The following is an 18,338-nucleotide window of genomic DNA, read 5'->3' as shown; positions in this document are numbered from 1 at the left end:
CAAAGGAAAATATCCGGCAGGCCAATATATTAGTAACTAATGCGATAGGTTGAATTTTATAGAATATCTGGGATCCATGCATCATTCTGATAAATTTCATAAATATGTCGAATTACTCAATACATTTATAAGTAAAGAGGTTTGAACACTCATCACTTTTAAATAGCTTTTGTTCCTTTGCAGGATGACAACGCATTAAATACAGGGTTTTACAATTTTGACCCTGCACTAAAAACCACCATCAACATTAAGTCCCCTGCTTAGTACGTAACATTGACATTGTTGCGGGGTAAGCAATAGATGGTGACAGACAAGAACAAATTGGAATGACAAGGCATTGAAGGATTACCAAGAAACATTTGATCGACTCTTGTAATAAGTATAAGCACCGATGCACTGTTAATCCGGCCATGTAGCATTGGTGCTCACAGAAAGCTGTCCTCCTCCGTGCATGCTACAAAAGAAACCCGTTTACACTTGGACTCCAAAAATGTCGTGCGTAGACTCGGAGTTGGTTTGAACGCATTCATTCTTTGACCATCCAACGGTCCTTCCTGGTTCTCAATTAGGTTTTCAACAAGAAGCATGACTTAGTTGGCGTTGAATCCTCGCTTATCGGATGAATCTTGACAGCTTTTCGGTCTCGTTTTAGGGTTTCTGTCATGTATATATACAGGGACACCCTTATCATTCCGAGATAAATATTCTCTTGCTGAAACTCTTGCTTTCATCATGTCAGATAGAAGTGGATCATCTTTTTCGACTCGTCCAGATTCTTCTTATAAATGCAAGCGGCTTGTATCTAGGGTATGATTCTAAATATTTTCTGATTTTGAAGTGTTAATTATTTTTTTCTTTGACGTCTGATCATCCATTTTTTAGAGCGGCCGAATCTCAGAGCCTTGTGATGATTTCCCTGTCTGAATCCTTCGAGTCAAGAAGATCATACCGGTATATTTTCCACTAGTGAATATGTATTTGTCTGTCATGGCCGGTAGGTGACGAGATCTTCTCCCTCTTTTTTTTTTTTTGCAAAGGTATCCTTCTGGAACATGTGTAACAGTGGTTGAAGATGATGATTTAACCACTCCTTCTCCTTCAAGCTCAAACTCGCCTGCTGCTGAGCTGGAAGATGTTGATTTGGGAATCTCCTCCTATGAGTACCCCAATGCGGGCTTGCGTTTCGATTTTCACATGAAATGCTTATCTTCTAGTTACCAGGATGTTGGCGGTTTTCTAGTGAGGAAGGAGTTCATGTCTCTCTATGCAAAAATATGGAGAAGGTACGGCCATATCGCAACTAGGAACGTTATGCGGCACTGCTTGTCTGCTTTACTTACCACAGTGAATTGTCTTCTACCCATGATTGCCGAGATGGAAGGCGCGTCCGTTTGTCATGTTGCTGAATCAGCTATTGAAAAGTGGGAAGATATGACATCTACTTGTGAATCCATGGAGTTCAACGTGGGCTGGTTGCGGCAGCGTCTTGATATTATCAAAGTTGATCGAGCTGGTATCATCGCTAACGTCGTTCATGCTACGAAAGCTATCTTGGAAGAGGAAAAAATCTCTGACTCTGAGAAGGTGGAACAGGCGATCCAAAAATTGAAGAGTAGGATTGAAAGGTATCAGGAGGGTCTAAAAATGATGCTTTCGAGGAACTACAACTTGTTGGATTTCCTTTTATGAGCCGTACTTAATGTTTTAATTAGGCACCATGACGTCTGATCGTCTTTCCCTTTCTTGATTTTGAACATTGTTCTTAGGAAATGAATTGCATTGGTTTTGGTAGTTGAATGGAAGTTTACATTAATATTTTTTGAAGAAACTGATAACTTAGATATGTAAAGTATGGAAAATTCTTGTGTTGCCGTGTCGTGAGACAGCGGGAGGCGGAACAATGATCAAGCGTAGTATGCCTTGAGCCATTTTCCGTTGATGACTGCTTCTAATTTGCCTCCATCCACTTTAATAATCTTGTAGTAGCTAGTGTTGTAAACCTTGGTGATCACACAGGGACCTTCCAATTTTGGAGAGAATTTTGGTGCGGACATGTCTTGTTGAATGTGCTTGGCAGTCTTCAAAACTAAATCTCTCACTTTGAAAACTCGTGGTTTTACAGATTTGTCGTACGCTCTGGAGACCCTGCTTTTGTATGTTTGAGTACGTTCCTATGCTTTATCTCTCATGGAGTCTAGGGTGTCCAACTCGGAAATTCTGGAGCTCGATGCTTCGGCTTCATTCTAGTGGACCCCACTTGCTGCTGCAATTCTGGCTGACGGAATTTTAATCTCTGCTGGGATAATCGCGTCCGCACCGTAGACGAGTGAGTAAGGAGAAACACCGGTAGAACTCCTAAATGCCATCCGATACGTCCACAATGCCATTGGTAATTGTTCGTGCCATGTTCTGGGATGATCATGCACTGTTCGACTGAGAATCCGAATTAAGGTTTTGTTGGCGCTTTCGGCTTGCCCATTCCCCTGGGGGTAGTAGATGCTGGAGAATACCTGCTTAATTCCATATTCTTCGAGCAACTCTCGTACCTTTCTGTTGGTGAAATGAGTTCCATTATCAGTAATGATGTGTTTAGGCACGCTAAACCGACAAATGATGTGTTCCTTAATGAACGCCGCGATTGTTGCTCCAGTAGTCCCTCGTAGAGGAATGGCTTCAACCCACTTGGTAAAGTACTCCGTTGCGGTTATGATATACTTGTGTTGTTTTGACGATGACGGGTTGATATTACCAATGATATCAAGTCCCTAGCTGTAAAACGGCTACAGACTACTTACCGAGTGTAAAGGAGTAGAAGGTGCATGAATAAGATTTCCGTGAATTTGACATTCGTTGCATCTTTGAACAAACGCAACTGCATCGTCCTCCATGGTTGGCCAGTAGTATTTCTCGTGTATATGGAGAAATAACTTCTTCTCCCCCTGGTGTTCGCCTTCATGCATTTCTTTCATCAGAATCGGGATTTCCACCTCGGCTAGGCACCGTAATAGGTCGCCCACAAAGCTTTTGCGGTACAGGATTCCTTCATGAAATAAGAATCTCTTGGCTAGTTGCTTCATTTTGGCTGCGTCCTTCTTGCTGGCAGGAAGTAATCCGTCACGAAGGTAACTGATGTACGACTCTCGCCAGTCCCCAGCATGGCTCACATTGAAAACCTCCAAATGATGTGGCGGTATTTGACAATTGGAGTTAGACACTTGGAGTGATCGAGATTGAGTCTCCATATCTGGCCAGTAGAAGCCAAGGCGTTGAAGACGTCGGTAAAGATTCACTACTAACGTTTGTCCGCAAATCTCGTTGGGAAGGCGGTTAAGTTGTACTTGCACTTCCTCGTCTCCAATACATCTTGACAGAGACCCAACTGGATTCCAGTGGTACAACACTCCATGAAGCATGAAAAAGCTTTGCAGGGTTTTGAGACTGACCTTTCCTTGAGAGAGCGAACTTTTTAGCTCTTGAACGATTGGAGTCCTCCAGTCGTCAGTTTCAGCACCTTTAGATTGTGCGAACCATGTTGACGCTACAGTCCGTCTCCTCACGATCAAAGTCTCTTACAAACCTTCGAATTGCAGCTTCTAGGCCAATGTGGCTAGGCAATCGGAGTGTTTGTTGTTATTGCGGCCAATATGGGTTATGGTCGCATCGGCAAAGTAGTTCAATAGATTTGCGCCTCGGATCTATAGGAGGCCAGCGTTACCTCCTTGAGTGAGTAGACCCCATTCATATGATTGACCAGCAACTTAGAGTCGCCTCTTACTTTCAGGTATGTGGCTCCTGCTTGTTTGTCTAGTGACAATCCTATAAGGAAAGCTTCGTATTCTGCCGAATTGTTGGTGCACTGAAAGTACAACTTGAAGGAATGTGAGAAGACTTTCCTGTTGGAGACACTAGAACTATACCCGCTCCCCCAGTATTATTACTAGGAGTAGCAGAGTCGTCTAAATATATAGCCACGCCTCCTCTTTGATAAAAGAAATTTCTGAAAATTCCCCAGGAAGGTCTTCATGCAGTGCGGTAGTTCCTTCTCCTGGGAATGCTTCTAGCAAGTCTGCAACCGCTTTCCCTTTGATAGTTGTTGAAGGAGCGCACGTTATATCAAACTCTGATGTTTGGAGCAGCCATTTGGCTGGTCTGCCTATCAAGGCCGGTTTTGAGAGTAAGAACTTGATAGGATTAGCTCTGGATATTAACAACACCTTGTTCGACAATAAGTAATGTCTGAATTTCTGCACAGCGTGAACTAGGTCTAAGCATGCTTTCTCTGCTTTGGGTTATCTGAGTTCAGCATCCCTCAAAGTACGGCTGAAGTAGTATATGGGGTGTTCAATCCCATCATCATCTTCCTGGGCAAGGAGGGCCCCGACGGCAGCGTCGCTTGAGGCAGTGTAGAGGCATAGCGATCTTCCTTGCATGAGAGATTTCATAACAGAGGGTGATGATAATATTTACTGGATCTTTTGAAATTCCTCTTGTTACTTTGTGCTCCAAATGAAACTTGGTCCTTTCTTGAGCTAGGGAGTGAATGAAGCGATAAGATGAGCCAAACCAGGTATAAAATGTCGGATATAGTTTACCTTGCCCATGAAGCTCTGGAGTTCTTTCACATTTCGCGGAGGCTGCATCGTGAGAATATCTTGGGTTTTGGTCGGGTCGACCTTGATTCCTTCAGAGGTGACCTGCATCCCAAAAATTTGCCGGAAGAGACCCCGAAAGCACATTTCAGAGGGTTCATCTTCAATTTGTACTCACGGCACCTTTAGAACACTTGGCGTAGGACGTCTGTATGGGTTGCTCGAGTCTTCGACTTGACCACTATGTCATCTACATAATCTTCAACTTTCTTGTGCATCATATCGTGAAAAATTGCAGTCATGGCGCGTTGGTAAGTAGCACCAACATTTTTCAAACCGAAAGGCATCACAGTATAGTAAAAGTTTCCGAGAGGAGTTTGAAAGGTTGTCTTACTTGTGTCGTGTTCATACATCTTTATCTGGTTGTATCCGTTGTACCCATCCATGAAAGAGAACATGTCATGTCCGCTGGTGGCATCTACTAGCATGTCAATGTTGGGAAGGGGAATATCATCCTTTGGGCAGCATTTGTTCAGATCTCTGAAATCAACACAACACCTGATTTGGCCACTTTTCTTCTTTACAGGAACCACGTTGGCTAGCCAGGTAGGATGGTGAATGGGCTTGATGAAGCCAGCAGCAGCAGCTTTTGAATCTCGGTCTTGATCTGTTCCTCCACATCGTGCCTGAACTGCCATGGAGATTGTTTGATCGGTTTGGATCCAGGTATTATATGTAAATGATGAGTGACCAATTTTTCATCTAAGCCGGCATCTCCTCGTATTTCCATGCAAATATGTATTGATACTCCTTGAGAAGATCCACGAGCTTTGTGCGTTCGTCCGTACATAGAGTCGAACTGATGGAGATAGGTCTTGGAGATTCTTCATCCTCGATGTTGATGACTTCCAGTTCATCAGTTGTGGAGTCAGTGTCGTCCTGTAACTGTCGCGGAGTATCTGGTATTTCTTCTTGCGGCCTTCTGTTGTTGCATTTTATTGGGCGGAGAGAATGAGTAATAGTCTCCCCTGCTAATTCCTAACAGCGGCGACGATATACAGTTTTCCTTTTCTGATCTCGGCTCTCCATAAATGTTTGTTCTCTCTTGGTATGGAGATGAGTCGAGCCTGCGTTTGATGAAGAAAAGTTAACGCGTCTTGTTAGCGGAAGTACACCACAAGACTTGGTCTCTACACTCAATGATGCGCGCCGATCTTCTTCTTTGATTGACGTCCATGCTGGGAGCGGAGTGCAGTAAACCTTGCTTGATGAACCGTGTGGATTGTTCTTTGGATCGAACAATTCCACGCCGCAAATCGGTGCATATAGAGACAATGACGCGGGGATGCGAACAACTTCTTCATTCAGCATGGTTTTCAGGCACTGGTGATATGTTGAGGGGATGATCTTATTATCATGAAGCCATGGTTTCCCTAGTATCATATGGTAATCTGGCTATTTCTCTATCACTTCGAATTTTACTTTTGATTGGATATGTCCTACTGATATATTCAAATTAACATACCCGTACGTGCTGGTTTGGTTTCCTTCGAAGTCCTTCATCATGGTAGGCTGCCGTATGATTTTGTCTGGTCGAACCCTGGCTGTCTTGAGGGTTTAAGAGTAATGATATTCGAGGATGCTCCCGTGTCAATAAGAGCTCTTTTAAATTCTGAATCCTTGATGCGTGCAGTAACATGCAGGGCTCTGTTGTGGCCTTCTTCTGCCATCATGTCAACTTCAGTAAACGTGATATTATTTATGGAAGTTTCTGATGTTTTTAGGGCTTGATTGTATGAAGGAGCCAAACGTGCGTCTAGAGCTATCTGATTGATTGCAGCAAACGTCTCCGCTCGTTGATCCTTTGAGAGGTGTAAAAGCTCACACAAACTTTCCACTAGAGAATCCGCCTCCTGGTCCACTGGACGTTGGTTGGTGGTGAAGCTATTGATTTCAGGACGGTCATCGTCTGAAGAGTTAGTCTTCATCGTTGGAATCTCCGGAGCGGGGAAGCCGCTTAAATCCGATGTGAGCTTGACGAGGAATTTGAGTATGTTCTCTATCGTCTCTTTCATCACGTCCATGTTCCTCGTGTGTATTTCCTATACTCGAGCCAATTCTAGCAGGGTCGGAATTTCTCCATTGGTTGTGCGATCAGATAACGCACTGGAAGGATGAACATCACCATTTGAAGGATCCCGCTCGGAGTTTGAAGTTGAATTGATTCTAAGACCAACCATTCTGAATTTGAGAAAATTGCAATAAAAATGAAAATTGATCTTGCAACCGAGAGATTAACCTCCCACTGTGGTCGCCAGTTGTTTTGGGGTAAAAACTGATTCTGTTGTTTTGGTAATTTGGGGTGCGCTGATGAGAAATGAGTTCAAACCCTAAACAAATGCACTGCACGGGAATGCTTTTAGGTTCGAGAAATCAATCTGTAAGACTCTGGACTAAACCAAGAAATGGTCATTCCAGATTCAGTTCGGTCACAAGGTGGAGGAGAAGGGTTGATCTTAGGGAGGGAAACGGAGAAGGTGTTTGAGATCAGAGTGTTGAATTATGAAGGTGTGGCTGTTTATGACTTGTGTATCAGAAAATGGTTTCTAGTTACTTGTGTTGATAACACTTGTGTTCTGTATCTTTTGAAATAGATTGAAAATCTATTTATACAAGTTGTTGACAACACCCTAATCTCGTAGGAAGTGGAGGAAGTGAAGTAGTGGAGAAGTGGGTTTTGTGTGAAAGGTAGTGATCATCGTGTCTCCTTTATGAGGGATGACTGGTCACACGTCCCCCCACTACTTTCATTACTGATAACCGTCCGTCTTTCCTGACATCTTCTCGTAATGGACGCGTTGCACGCCGCACGCTGTAAACCGCCAGAACAATACCCCAGTAAGCATCCCCCAGTTTGTGACATGTTTGATGTCTGGAATAAGTGGATCAAGTCGTGGGACCTGTCGCGGAGAATAGCATGGTGCTATTATGTGAAACAACTAAGTTGTTTATGAGGCCAATATAAAATACGTATGTGTGAAGCATTGCTTTTAAGCATCTCAAACTAATCGACGCGTATGAAGCATCGTTGTTTTAGAGCTTGATTGAGTAAGTCGCGGATAAGCGTCTTAAAGGAGATAGCATGACCGGTCATCTTCGGGTGATCGTTTGAAGGCCGCATAGGCGAGCCATCACTTGGTCGATCGCTCCCCATGAAAGTGAGATGGCCAGTGATCGTCATGCTGGTTTGTTGGTTTGCTGGAAATAAATCTACATCATCCAATTAGGCTGGAAAAGTTGGATGGACGAGATGAATTGCGGCAGTTATATATTGTCATTGATGTAACTTAGAGTTTAAAAACCGTGTGGACCACCCCTCTTTGGGTGAGCGTTTCGAGGACTCGAGCCCAAGTTTGGATAGGTCGGTCGGTCATGTAGAAAGGTGGGTCGACAGTGATCACATTAACATCTTCGAGATCGCCTGAATATAGATCTATGCCGCTCGTTTAGGCTGGCGAAGATGGACGGTTGTGATCACTTTGCGACAGAAATGTGTTGCCGTAAACCCCAATTAGGGTTTTAAAACGGCCACATCCAGGGTTGTTCGATCAAACGATTTGGCGTGTCATTGACTTCCCTCGAGCAAGTCGATCAAGTGAGGATAAAATTGGGTCGGTGGTAGACCCATGCGCACTCCCTTGACTGTATGAAACGCGATCTAAGTCGTCTAATTAGGCTAGCCAAGTTGGACGAACATGATCAATTTGCGATAGGTGTAAAATGCCGCAACCCAAATTTAGGGGTTCGAATACAGCGTGCCTGCTCGAGTTTGGGTAAGCGATTGAGGACTATATAGGCTTGCCGCAGGCAAGTCGATCGACTAGGGCACTAGTGGGCCCACCAATGATCATGCTGGCACTTCCTTAATTGTTCGTGGGAGGATCCAAGCCGTGCAACCAGGCTGGAAAAGTTGGACGTTCGTGATGCTTCTAAGACCGTTTTGAACAGTCTAGCTCGTTTGAGATTTCTTTCGACAGCGTGAACACTCACGCTTGGGTGTGGCGTTTGACGGCGTCGAGGTATGCTAAACAGAGTTCGATCGGTTAGGGCATTAATGGGCCCTCCGTCAGTCGATATGATGATTGCCTAGTTCTGTCAGGAGTGGTCTAGGCTTGTTGAAACATGCGACAGGATTGTGTGGCCGTGATCGTTTTTAAGACCGATATTAGCAGTCTATATTTTCCTTTAAGGAATTCAAGCGTGATCGAGCTAACTTAAAAGTGCGCCGATACGAGATTCTCTTTGTCAGATAGTGATGCAGCTTTGTGTGGGTATTTTCATGCAGATCTCAATACTAGCACTTCGGGAGATTCATGCTACTCTACTGAGAGTGAACACTTCATCGTCATGTCATGTCAATAACGAGAGTTCTGATGAGAACATAGCATAGGAAAATATCCGGCAGGTCAATGCATTGGTAACTAATGCGATAGGTTGAATTTTATAGAATATCTGGGATCGATGCACCATTCTGATAAATTTCATAAGTATGTCGAATTACTCGATACATATATAAGTAAAGAGGTTTGAACACTCATCACTTTAAAATAGCTTTTGTTTCTTTGCAGGATGATAGCGCATTAAATACAGGGTTTTACAATTTTGACCATGCACTAAAAACCACCATCAACAATATTATAGTTTGGTCATAGAAATTATGGTTCGGTCATAGGGTGATGTCATGGATGATATAATTGTCATTGTGGGGTGACAGAAATATCCTTGTGGGGTCACAGAAATATACAAAAAATCAATAGAAAATATCTCATTTTCAGATTTACTTTCTCTCTCCTCTTTATTTCAGATCTAGTTTTCTCCTCTCCATTTTTTTCTTTCTTTTTTTGCAGACGGTGAACATGATGATTAATGATGAAGATTTGTGTGCTTTTTCTTCTTTTTTGTTGCTGCTGGTGTTGTTGAATATGATGGAGACGATGAAAACGGAGAACATGATGATGAACGATGAAAATTTGTGCGTTTTTCTTCTCTTTTTTTTCTTGCTGCTAGTGTTCTTGAAGATGGTGGAGACGATGAAGATGATGAACATGATGATGAACGATGAAGATTTGTGCGTTTTTCTTCTTTTTTTCTTGCTGCTAGTGTTGTTGAAGATGGCGGAGACGATGAAGATGATGAAGACGACGAAGATTTGTGATGAAGATGTTGTTGTTGAAGCTGAACCTCGTGTTTTGCTATTGAAGACAACGAAGATGATGAAGATGATGATGTTGCAGTTCATTCCATAAATGAAGTCTGTTTTTTTAGGTTTTTATTTGGAGTTCATTTATGGAATGAACTATGGTTTTTTTATGTGATTTCTGAAAAAATAAATAGAAATTATCGGGAGTTCATTTTGAAGAATGGACTGCTACAAAAAAAAATAAGTAGAAATTAACACGCAAGGGTACTTCTGTCCATTTAATATTTTTAAATAATTATGGACCAAACAGTAAAGGCGTTTTCCCAAAGGACTAAAAAGACATGAGACCACCTAAAAAAGGACCAAACGATATTTTTCCCTATAAATAAGTCTCCCTAATTCCTTTGGATCGCCCCTAAAAATTCCAGGTTTTAAATATCAAATGCTTTTTCTTTCTTTTTCTTTCTTTTTTTTTAATCATACGGATAGCTTCTAGCCGAGTTCAAATTGTTTTTCAAAACATTGCATAGCCACTGCCTTAGATAGGTAAAAATAAGCCACTGCCCTTAGATAAGTAAAAATAAGTCGTCCCTAATTCTTTTTGGGTCGCCCCTAAAAATTCCAGGTTTTCAATATCAAATGTTTTTTTTCTAATCAGTCGGATAGCTTCTTGCCGGGTTCAAGTTGTTTTTCAAAACGAAGAGTGTTCGCTGGATGTGCTGAAACAACCTACTCCAATTTAATGTGTTCCTCAGAAATGAAGAACATTTTATTAGACGCTGCGAGTTGAATTTAAAGTAACAACTAAGCCGAATCTTGTCATGTTCTTCTTTTCAGACAAACATCTTTAAGATTCACCAAGTTGGTTTCAAGACAACCTAGCCCAGTCTAGAATCTAGATCTTCTTCATTTTCACATGTAATTTTTTTTATAAAACGAATGTAACAGAACTCGTGGTTTGAAACGGAAGAGATTATTGCATATAAAGGGTAACTTAGCCTGTTCCTACCACTGGGCTAATTAGCTGTTCCATGCGGAACCATACAAATGTCTGCCACTAAAAATATATCAAGATGTATACTGACTAGTTTTGGATTTCCTCCCCAATTTCTGTTTTGGAGCTGAGGGCATAGTCCTTTGATTTTCTTGTACACAAAATTTACCGAAGACATTATAGGTTTTCTGCAGTTCTTTGTCAGTAACAATGATCCGGAGCCGCGCCTTAAAGTAATCATTCTGGATCATAAATTGTTTGCTAGGATGGCCACAAGAAAAAAAGACTAGAAAACCTAGACAGAATTAAGATACAGTTCTATTGATTTGCAAAGATACATTTCAAGTATAAGGTTTCACAAAGGAGAAACAACAAAAACAACAAACCATAGATGAACAAAATGTACAACTCAGCTTACAAGGATCATCTGAACAGGTCAAATCCATTAACGACTCCAAAATTGTGAAGTTCCTGATACATAGCAAATTAGCAATTCATGTTTCTCATACTCGAGAAAAAAAAAACAATACAGTACTATAAAAGAAAACAACTTAGAAGTTAAATATTGCAACTTACCTCCACGAAAACAAGGGAGCTTTTGCTACCTGTTTAAGCTGTGTAAAGAATATTTTGCTGACTATCATAGAACTACTTAGCTATGGTGCTCAAACTTAGTCTGTGGAGACACACGAGCAATCTTCTTATTCTTGGGTACATAAGCAAAATCATCTATATCTTTCAGAGAAATGCTTGACCTATCAAAGGACGTATTCAAAAACCATCAGCTGATGGACTCAGTACAGCAAAAACCAAGAGAATATACACATTAAGGAACAATGAAATGTACCTCGCTGCTAATGTGTTCCGCACATCTTTTAGAGGGGCGCGGAGACCACTGGCTCGAGAGCCAGATGAGGTATAATTGAATGAAGAGATAACTGACATAAATCGCTCCATTGATTTCTCTGCTACATCAGAAAAGTGACTAATATGGGAAATGTTGCAACCAAAACTTCCTTTATCATTGTTCTCCATAGATTTTGAGTCGAGATCAGGAATCACATCACCTGTACAATGAAAATCTATGAACTTCACATATTTTTCTATGAAATGTGGATGGTATAAATGTAACAGCAGTGTTGTTTACGAATCAATCAAGTAGCTGCAGGCCCTAGGCAATATATAGAAGTATGACAAAATGAAAAACTCAAAGAAATGAAATTTCATTGTGCAGCATATTAAGGAAACAATGCATGCTACATATAATATTTAACCTAACTTAAGTTCAGACCTATGTTGTCAAAGGCGTCGCCCAACGCATGCTACATATCATTTGTAAAAAGAGAAAATCAGCAACGAACACATCAATGAAACTCTCAAGAGTAAGCTCGGTAATGTGTACAAGCTCGCACGCCCGCTTGGGAAGAACATGCAGATTGTGGCTATAACATAGGAATAGAATCATTGCGAAGTATAGAGAAAGATTGGAGAAATAAGACACGGGAATGAAGAAGATAGAGAAGGAATGAAATCAGTGGAAGAACAAGGTTCACTAGACCAAGTCCAAAACCAGAATAATTGACCAGAAAGTAACCACATAAAAAAAATGTCACCTGATATTTATTTGGTTATTGATAAAGTAGACTGTTAAATCCTAAGCAATGATGGCAATCATGCCAGCAAAAATGGAGCAAAATCTAAGTTAGAATACATACTTTCAGAGGAAAGAAATGCGCCATTCCGAGCACGCTTCATGTCTACATTATCCTGTTAAGTAAAAGAGAAAGAAATCAGCAAGAAGAAATTTGGAATAAAAATGAATATTCACTACAGAAAAAACACGTACAATTTTTGTCCTCTCAGTCGATATTGATGACCTCTTCTTACAGGAACTCTCAGGAAAATTGATCCCATTTGTTCCACTTTCAGAAACATTTTTGTCACAAGAAACATAATTGCCCTCATCGTCCAAAAAAACAGGTTTTCCATTGTCAACAGCATCATCTTTTGGTGACTTGTGCTGAAAATAGGAACTCCTCACAATGACCTTGCGGCTGGCTTGTCTAGTTTTCTCTCCAGCTTGATCTAAATCAATCTTGCATTGTGGCTCCTTGTGCAACGTCGTACAAGGTCTGTACAGTGATTGCTTCGGTTGGTGAAATGACAGAGAATGTTCTGAAGAATCTGAACTGTTATTAATGATGTTTAACTCTGCTGGTATAGTAAGTGGAGTTTTACTATAACAAGGAGAGTCCAAAAACTGAGCTGTTTCGGTGGGAAAAATAACTTCCAACTAATACAAGGGAAAACAAAAAATTGTTAATGTACAACAGAAAAATTGAAGGCTTACAAGATCGTCAAATTGAACTTGGTTTGAGTGCAGTAAGATCAAAAGGGAACTTGGGCGGTTAGACTCACATAATCTTTGGGACTAGAGGAACCAAATATGTTGGACTGCGAGGAGTTCATGCTTAAAGAAGTAGGTTCCTGAGAAGCATTTTCTTCAGAGCTAGGAGAAGTAGATTCTTCTGATAGACCCAAATTCGTAGATATAATTTGAGGCACCTTAAATCCCCTTTTTGCTTCAGCAGATGCTGAGCCTTTTAACGTTAAGAGGAAACAACAACACAAGCAATTACTCTGAAACCCTAAAAGCTTCGTAAATAAGCAAGCACTATCATTTGGAAAACTAAACAAAAACACTCAGAATAAAAATATTATCCACGTATAATAGAACTAAATACGTGAAGTGAGATATATTATGCTACTTTGGTTCTCGTAAGCTACACCTAGTTGAAAGTAAACTGGAGTGGCATGGTCATCAAAGATCTGAAAATTGCCTGCTCATTTAAACATAACAGCTACAGACTATAATACCAAGAAAAAGAAAGGAAAAAAAATGCATATGGATACAAAAATAGTTAGTAAGGACATTCTTCTGTATAGGCAACTCTACTTTTTTCCTTTCTCTTTCAGATTTAGAACCTTTGGGTTTGTAATTCCTATCAACCGCGAGTCCATTAAGAGCAATTCCCTATTAGCACAGGAAAATAAAAAAATGAGACAAACGAAAATTAAGAAGCCAAAGCAATAGTCAGGTTCAGATAGAAAATTGAAGCAAACAAAAAAAAATCTTTAACTTTTATGGATTACAGAAGTTGACGACCAACTTTAATCTAAAAGAAAAAAGCCACCTATCTTTTTTTTTTTTAATAAACAAAAAGCCACCTATCACAGAGGTCAGGTCAAACTAAAGACACTTGAAAAACAACTGCTAAAAATAAAATTTGAAACAAAGATTTCTAAACAGCAAATAGAGAAATCTAAAATCAAATAAAACCAGATCGGTCATTCGGGTACTAAATTTACTGATTTCATAACACAGAATATGTTTCTTTTGGTCAAACAACAGTATTAACGAGTGTGTGCAGAAAGCTAGTTGATGCAAAAAAGGTGGCACACACTAGAAAGAAAAAAGGAACAGAACTTTGACTCACTTAATAAAAAAAAAAATACTACGTAGAAAAAAAATTTGCATTTCGTAGAAGCTCATTTCTACTTCTACCTACTAGAGATAAAGTTTACCTGGAATGGCATCTTAGTGATTGCATCAAGATAACCTCTTGCTATGCCTTTAGCCGTATCTTGGGGTAACATTGTATCTCTCAGTTAAGAAATGACATAAAAAGTTTAATCAGTGAACTGCTGTTTCCAAAAACAAACATGAAATGGAAAAACAATTATGTTTCAAGGATATGGGCCTAAATATTCTAAATCTTCGCCAAGATACTGGCAAATTTCTGACAGGTGTACAATGTCTTCAACTCTAGGGTCATAAACTCTTTGGTGCTGGAAAGTCCATAACGCTTTCTTAAATGATTCTTCATAAAGAGGAGGAACTGCAACAGTACTATACTTCAAATGCTTAATCACCTGCAAAGAAAGTTGCAGTTCCCAAAGAATTTAGGAAAAAAAATTAACTTCATGCATATAAGTTTTATTTGTGCTCTATGGGCTTGCATGACAACAAGAACATTTTGTACAGCTCTTGATGCAGACGCAGAGGTTTGAATTCTCAATTGCAGATTAAGTTGTTATGCAAGCCAACAGAAAATCGTGATATGCTACCTTCTTTTAACCATTTGCTGTGCAACTTTTATGTTCAGATGAATTTGATCAAGAAAATTATAATTTTTTTTGAAATGGTCCAGTACTCATTGTATGTATTTGCACGGTCAGATACTCTGTAGCTCTTCTGAACCTGAATTGGCCGGTGTACTCTGTATATGTAAGCCTACCCTTCGAAAGGGCATCTTTTACTGCTATGAAACATGCCTAAAACCTTCAAAGGAGAAACATGATATGGATTTGGACAGCAATTCTAAGGGATTGTGAGTCTAGTGCATTGTCTCCAAAAACAAGACCAACTAGTCTCACCTTTTCATAGCTTTTGAACTTGCAAATAAGTGCATGAGCCTTTATTAGACCCATTCCTGGTAATGACGGCAGATAGTCACAACCACTTAAGATGCACATCTCAAGAACCATCTGCTGAGTAAATCCACTCAAATTCAGCTCCTTACTCTTTTGTAGCAGGGAAGATTGATACTGAACACCTTGCCCAAATTTATCCATTTTGAAGATAATCTAATAATAAACATAGCAAAACATATAAATCACAACATAAAATCAAAACACAGGATACAGAAAAATTGGCAAGAGGGTATTGTTTCAATTATTCAATCATATTGTATGTGGAAAATATTATAAGTGATATGAGGTAGAGCTCAAGGTCACTAGTACACCTACTCTGGGACATCCAAATGGAATCAGATCGGAATCTTCAGTAATGACTGCATCCACTTGTTTACTAAGAGCCAAGAAGGCCATCTGAGCATCAGCCTCATAAGGAGCGACAACAAAATCAATATTTTCCTGCTTTAATACCTTTAGCATGAAAGAAGAGGAACGTAATAAGATATACAGATGAAAAGCTAAAAACACAAGGGCAGATGCCATCCCATACTGAGAAATAGACAAGAAAAGGAAACCCTTATGATGTTACCAACAAATATGTCAGTTAAAATTCCATAAGGTTCTGAAAGCCAGATGTTGTCTTATTCTACCTGGATGAGTTCATTGGCAATCGCGGGGGAGATGTCGACTGCTTTTTGGTAGCATTCATAAGCAGCAGCAGAGTTTCCCATTGACTCATGCTCCATAGCCCGCTCAAGGTTTTCCTTCCTCGATCTGCATCATTAAAAAATGTCAAAAACAACTTCACCAGAAATACTTTACAAACTAAAGCACATTGAGATCCAATCCCAAATTCATCCTCCTTGGTAGTTTGAGAATAAGATGGTGTCTAGTAGGTTAACCATAACCATCTGGATAAAGCAATAGAAAGCAAATGGAAATGGACGGAGAGATATCTTCTCGGCAGTAAACAGAATAAAAGTGCAACTTTTCAAGTTACATTCCTCAAATGACAAGAACGTAGAGTAGCATTAATACCTAGAACGCTTGGCCTCTTCTTCACACTTCATAGGTAGATTTCCTCCATCGAAGACAAGTATAGGCTTGACACCATAATGCCGAAGCAAGTTCACTCTATGCATGCAGTAAGCGATATGCCTACACAATCAACAATATTTTGCAATTTAGAAACAACTCCAATTCTATTCGTATATCTAAAGATGTAATTTTTCCAATCAAAAATAAAACTTTTAAATTATAGAATAATTTCTCAACTAACTAGAAAATACCCAAAGTTGCAACCTTTAATCCATATGGTAGTGCATATAAATCATCAAATTGGAAATGCCTAGTCTATCTTCCAACTCAATCAGCTCAAAACCCTAATTTCTTTTAATAATCAAATGAAATCAACCCAAAGATTCAACATTGGGCCAAATCAAGATAAACCCATCTCAAAAATATAATGTTTCTTGGGAATAACAGGGAACTAATAATACCTGGAAGTGGGTTCTGATTTACAAAGCTCTTTGCTGCAAGATAATGCCCCTTTGTGAAGCCAGGAATATGTATCTATGGCTACAGAACAGCCACGCAAGTCTTTTATATGGATGGGAACCATGATTGATTTGAGTCGAGGTAGAAGACCTGTAATCCCCATTGTGATTCCTCCTCCTCTTTCTCTCCCGGTGCCTCTTTGCTATCGAGATGAGCTTGGTGTGATACCAAAATGAAAACCCTAATTTAATTTGCTTGGAAGAGAGAGAGAAGGGGTAAAGGGCGGGAAAGGCGAAACTCGAATAGTCTTAATCCCGCGTCTAGCCTTTTTTTTTTTTTTTTTTTTAACACATTTTTTTATGCTGATGAGATTGGGATATATCTAATGAGACAAAAGCTAGGTCATTTTGAAGTAAAAGAAGCCACCTCTTAATCTTATATTTTTTAAATGGCTTTAATTAACACTGAAAATTCTGATTAGGTTAATTAATTGAGTTTAGATTAAAATTTTGAAATTATGAATTCAGTAGATTAAACATTTAACCCGTCTTATGAGTTCGATTTCGATCAAAAAATTTGGTTTTGAAAATGTGAAAGGTCGGCAATGTCGACATTTGAATAAGGTGTCGGCTATGCCGACCCTTTTTAGGCCGGAATAGTTTTTGAATGAAGATTACGCCGACTATCTTGGGCCAGCAATTTTACGGTCGGCATGTAAATATTTCCTACAATGCCGGCTATCGTATGGTCGGCATGCACATAATTTTTAACACTGCTGGTTGACCTGTAGTCGGCATGCTAAGGATTAATAACCTTGCCGGCATGTACTTATACCAAACAGAAAACAGAATATGGGAAGATGCAATTCACTTTATTCATGCAATTTTGGTTACTACATTGATTGAAACATAAAACCTAACTCCTTGTCCACCCACAAAACCTACACCAAAACCATCAAGCTTCGTCGGAGGAATCCCATTCATCTCTGGCCTCCATGAAGTCCGGTGCAAACTCCGGGATTTTGTCAATCATGAAGTGATAGCTTGCATCGAAGGCGAATGTTTCCCCCTTTTCTTCCAAGTAGCGCGCTTTCACGGCTTCATGCTACAAAAACAAAACACAAACTTTCTTTGTTAGTGGTATTTAGTAGGAAAATCAAACAACATGGATCACGTAATATAAACCACAAACATACTTACAAATTGTTCAATGGACAAGTTGAAGTGGGAAGCGTTGAAAATCCGAGGTTGGAGAGATAAAAAAGCAAGTATCGCATTTTCGATGACTTGGTGCCTATCATGGACTTGTTGGACACTTCTTCTATTCGGATTCCCAAAGTCTTGCCTAAATTTGTTGTGTACCCTAACCCAAAAGGTAACGGCATCCACCCTTTCGGAGGACGCATGCCTTACTCTAGTTTCCGCATACCAAGCTTTGGTGATTGCCAAATCTTTTATTTGAATCAAATGAATCCATTGTTGTGTGTAGAGAGCTATTGGGTGAGTTAGATGGAGTGTACGATGATATGAGCCTTGGAGAGTATATGCAAATAGTTGTGTGTTGTTTTATAGAGAGAAGTAGT

General features: G+C 40.0%; 1 protein-coding gene across 1 annotated transcript; it reads right to left on the bottom strand.

Annotated features, from left to right (window-relative positions):
- Window positions 1–11,079: 11,079 nt before the first annotated feature.
- LOC113289746 (exonuclease 1-like) lies at window positions 11,080–17,075 on the bottom strand. Its single transcript, XM_026539110.1, has 14 exons — window positions 16,759–17,075; window positions 16,298–16,417; window positions 15,910–16,033; window positions 15,593–15,730; window positions 15,221–15,430; window positions 14,541–14,716; window positions 14,369–14,441; window positions 13,697–13,817; window positions 13,202–13,383; window positions 12,630–13,076; window positions 12,499–12,550; window positions 11,631–11,850; window positions 11,360–11,538; window positions 11,080–11,254 (listed from the first exon to the last, which is right to left on the bottom strand). The coding sequence occupies exons 1-13, from the start codon at window positions 16,917–16,919 to the stop codon at window positions 11,436–11,438; spliced, it is 2,127 nt and encodes a 708-aa protein (XP_026394895.1). The 5' UTR covers window positions 16,920–17,075; the 3' UTR covers window positions 11,080–11,254; window positions 11,360–11,435.
- Window positions 17,076–18,338: the final 1,263 nt, after the last annotated feature.

Source organism: Papaver somniferum, chromosome 6, assembly GCF_003573695.1.
Source record: "Papaver somniferum cultivar HN1 chromosome 6, ASM357369v1, whole genome shotgun sequence".
NCBI lineage: Eukaryota > Viridiplantae > Streptophyta > Magnoliopsida > Ranunculales > Papaveraceae > Papaver > Papaver somniferum.
This window is presented reverse-complemented; position numbering and strand designations above follow the sequence as displayed.

What these genes read in the sequence shown, in the direction of transcription:
- LOC113289746 (XM_026539110.1), bottom strand. Translation starts at nt 16,919, where the DNA reads ATGGGGATTACAGGTCTTCTACCTCGACTCAAATCAATCATGGTTCCC. An exon ending in GATTTAGAATATTTAGGCCC is followed by an intron (nt 14,442 to 14,540) that starts ATATCCTTGAAA and finishes ACTGAGAGATAC; the next exon opens with AATGTTACCCCAAGATACGG. An exon ending in TCACTAAGATGCCATTCCAG is followed by an intron (nt 13,818 to 14,368) that starts GTAAACTTTATC and finishes CTGTGCTAATAG; the next exon opens with GGAATTGCTCTTAATGGACT.